Source organism: Cebus imitator, unplaced genomic scaffold (assembly GCF_001604975.1).
Source record: "Cebus imitator isolate Cc_AM_T3 unplaced genomic scaffold, Cebus_imitator-1.0 Scaffold628, whole genome shotgun sequence".
Classification (NCBI taxonomy): domain Eukaryota; kingdom Metazoa; phylum Chordata; class Mammalia; order Primates; family Cebidae; genus Cebus; species Cebus imitator.
Window position 1 is genome coordinate 715,971 of NW_016107943.1, and position 3,624 is coordinate 719,594.

The 3,624-nt window shown below is 35.8% G+C and overlaps 1 protein-coding gene across 5 annotated transcripts in view; it reads right to left on the reverse strand.

Moving 5' to 3' along the window:
- The window catches only part of METTL5 (methyltransferase like 5), a 9,848-nt gene that overhangs the window by 1,515 nt on the left and 4,709 nt on the right, over nucleotides 1-3,624 (reverse strand). For 4 of the 5 annotated variants that reach the window (XM_017517334.2, XM_017517332.2, XM_017517336.2 and 1 more), the window contains 2 exons: nucleotides 2,830-2,912; nucleotides 422-473 (listed from right to left, as the gene is read on the reverse strand). In XM_017517334.2, coding sequence (XP_017372823.1) covers nucleotides 422-473; nucleotides 2,830-2,912 — 135 coding nt within the window. The remainder of the gene's footprint in view (nucleotides 1-421; nucleotides 474-2,829; nucleotides 2,913-3,624) is intronic. The other variant, XM_017517335.2, reaches the window with a different exon arrangement.

Here is a 3,624-nt window from a genome sequence, read left to right on the forward strand (position 1 = left end):
CTGGGAGTGCAAGACCTTGTCTCTTTAAAAAAAAAAAAAAAAAAAAAAAAAAAAAAAAAAAAAAAAAAAAAGAAATTAGAAAGGTTATCCAGGTGGCATTTTCCATGAATGAATTTCAAACCAAGATCTGACCAACCCCAAGCTCATGTTTTTAATCATTGTGCTGCTATAGTGTTCTGCCTGAGTCTGGAGTGACCAAATACCTGAATGCTATTAGAAATTTTCAGTAAATTGCATAAATCAAGACAGTCTCAGGCTAAGTGTTCACTCTGCTTTTATTACATTTCCAATCTATTACCAATCATGCACATTTTGCCACTCTTGTAAAGTATACTTTATATTTCCTCAGCACCTGCCTGAAAGTTTTGGTTGAGTGAAAGCATGTTGGCCCTTTGGATATTAGCTTTGAGATTTATCTTACCTGCAATAATATCTATCTTGATTTTCCATTCTGCAGCTTTCTTTTGAATATGCTAAACATAAATAATATGTTGTTATGAACTGATTTTTAAATAATTTTTTTAAAAATTGCTTTTTGCTAATACTTGAGATTGTGTTTTTAAGCTTAAAATTTCATTAGAATCTAGACCCTTGTAAACATTTCAATTGAATGGATAGTATTCTGAAAATAAGAAATCAAGCCATTTCAGTATATTTAACAATCGGAACCAAATCACACAATAAATCCAATTGATAGAAAGCTATTTATGCACCACATAATGCCATTTGGGGTTATCTAGGGACTGCATATATTTTGGTAGTCCCATAAAATTATAAAGGGATCTGAAAAATTCCTGTCGACTAGTGATGTGGCTATCTTGACATCATAGCACAACACATTATCTTTTTGCTGTTTATATATCTTTAGATTAAAAAATACCATTGTGTTACAATTGCTTGTAGTATTCAACACAGCAACATGTTGACAGGTTTGTAGCCTAGGAATAATAGATTAGAACCATAGAGACTTTGTTTGTACAATGATGAAATCACCTCGTGATGCATTTCTCAGAATGTATTAGAACATATCCCTGTTGTTAAGGGATGCATGACTATTTCAGAAATCTATCAGAGATGTGTAATGTACTCATGGTTTCTGTAGCATTATTTCTTTAATATATACAGCTAGTTATCCTAGAAACCATTTAGCAGAGATCTATGTACATGGGCAATTCAGTTCATGCAATTTTATTGCATGAACTGTATATGAGTTGTGTAAAATTCATGTTATGCCAAGTTGTGCAGAAAAGAGTTCACAGCAGGCCTGACTGCTTATCTTTAGAAAGGCTTGCTTATAAGTTTGGCCCTTGACTGGAGATTGGGAACTTAGATTTTGAGAGGGTTCCCACTCCCTACTCCCTTAATAATAGAGTCTCACTGTGCCTAACACTGTTGATGCTGAACACCTGTTTTCCTACTGGGCGTCTAGAGTTTGAGTATGTGTCAGAAAGGGAACTGCTATATGATCAGTTCCTAATCAAAGTCCTGGGCGCCGAGTCTCTGATGAGTTTCCCTGGTTGGCAGTATTTCACGTGTTGTTAATAATTCATGCTGGGGAAATTAAGTGTGTTCTGTGTTATTCCTCTGGGTGAAGACTTGGGAAGCTTGCCTCTGGTTTCCCCTATTCTCTGCCCAATGTACCTTTCTTTTTGCTGATTTTGCTCTATATCCTTTCACTGTAATACATCATAGTCATGAATAAGACTGTATGCTGAGTCCTATGAGATTTCCTAGTGAATCATCAAACCTGAAGGTGTTCTTGGGAACACACATTTGGATACCAGTATTTACTGGTGCTTGCTTTCACATACAGTGAGTGAGGATTTATTCACTAGCTATGTTGTGTCCTGTTGCTTGCCTACTGTACCACTGCTCATTGTTAGCAGTACGTTTTTTTTAGCTGTTTTATGTTTTTTAAAAGGTTATCAGATTACCATGTAACTAGAATGTATTATTTCCAACTGGATTTTTTTGTTTTTATATGAATTAAGTATTTTTTCCAACAAAATCACTTTAAAATCTTTGAATACATTTATGATTTAAACAATAATAACTAACATGCAGTTACACATGTCAGACACTGATCTAAGTGCTTTGTAAATACTAACTCATGTAATCCTCACAATTCTTATGAACTATTGGGTACTCTTAGTCCCTTACACTTAGAGTACAGGTGAGAACAGTATAAATGACAAAACTGAAGCTCAATTACCTTGACCAAGGTAACAGCTGGGAAGCAGCCAAGCTTGGATCTGAACCCAGGGTGTCTGGTCTGGCTTCAGAATCTCTGTCCCTAACCACCATGTTATACCCACACTAAAAAAATGTACTGTCCCTCCTCTCAGTTTCCTGGAATACAACTTATACACCCCTCCATGTGTTATATGCTGCAAAAATAAGAATAGATGATTTCTGAACTCAGATCTGTTTAGCTCTAGGCTCAGTGTTCTGAAAACCTGGCCTTACTGCCTCCCTTAAGTACATCAGGCCACACAAGGACAATGGGACAAAAAGCATCAACTGAGACTTAACAGAGAAATCAAAACATACTGTAATGCTAGTTATAACACACTTCTCTACTCCTGAGTTATACTCTTGTGACAACAGTTCCTGTCTGAAAAAATCTTTGAGGAAAGCAGTCTTATAACCTGGAAAAAGACCAATCATAGATGCTAGCTGGCTAAGCGGAAAATTTAGTTCCTAAGTTTCAGATGTCAAAAAGGTCAGGAGAAATAGATACTGTGGTATCTAGTATTCACAGCAAATCCTAAAAACACTGTCATGAATTTAAAAATAAATGCCACTGAATATCAGATGATTTGAACTTACTTCTCTAGTTGAGGATTTATGTAAAGAATATACTGCTGTTCTTGCCATTTCCAGAGCAGTCTTTAGAAAAGTCATATCTGTCCCTGTGAAGAGTAGGGAAAAAAGCTCCTTTTTACCTCTTATCAAAATAGAAGATTAAGTTAGTAGGATTTAGAAACATTTTCTTCCAAACTCCAAAATAGCCACCTTGAAATCTTTTAGCAATAAGGGTACAAATAAACTATCAAAATATTATTTTAAGATTGGTAGAATAAAATCAGAATTATACTGTCTTGGTTAAATAAGGCTAAAGTAAAAATTTTAATATTCCAACATTAATGACTTTCAAAAAGGGGAGAAGGAAACGTGTATCGTAGTATTCAGAATCATCTTGGTGGGGGCCGGGTACTTTTTGAACTATGCATGTCTTTTCCTACCCTCACTGACTTCCTAAGCTCCTTGCCCACGGTACACACAAAATTAACAGCCACAGTGAGTCACTGTTACTGATGGGCACATGTAGAAATCCTTGCGTCTGTTAAGACATTAAAAAACAGGTTCTAAAAGTATAAAATTCTTTGTATGTTTCATATTCATTCAAAAGGGTTACGCAAATTATTCTTGAAAACAAATGGGAGACATACAATGAATGAAATGACTCTTTGTTTACTTAATACAAATTTGTAAAACCAAAAGTTGAAAAACTCAATTTCCGGCCGGGCATGGTGGCTCATGCCTGTAATCCAAGCACTTTGGAGGCCAAGGCGGGCGGATCACCTGAGGTCGGGAGTTCAAGGCCAGCCTGACCAACATGGT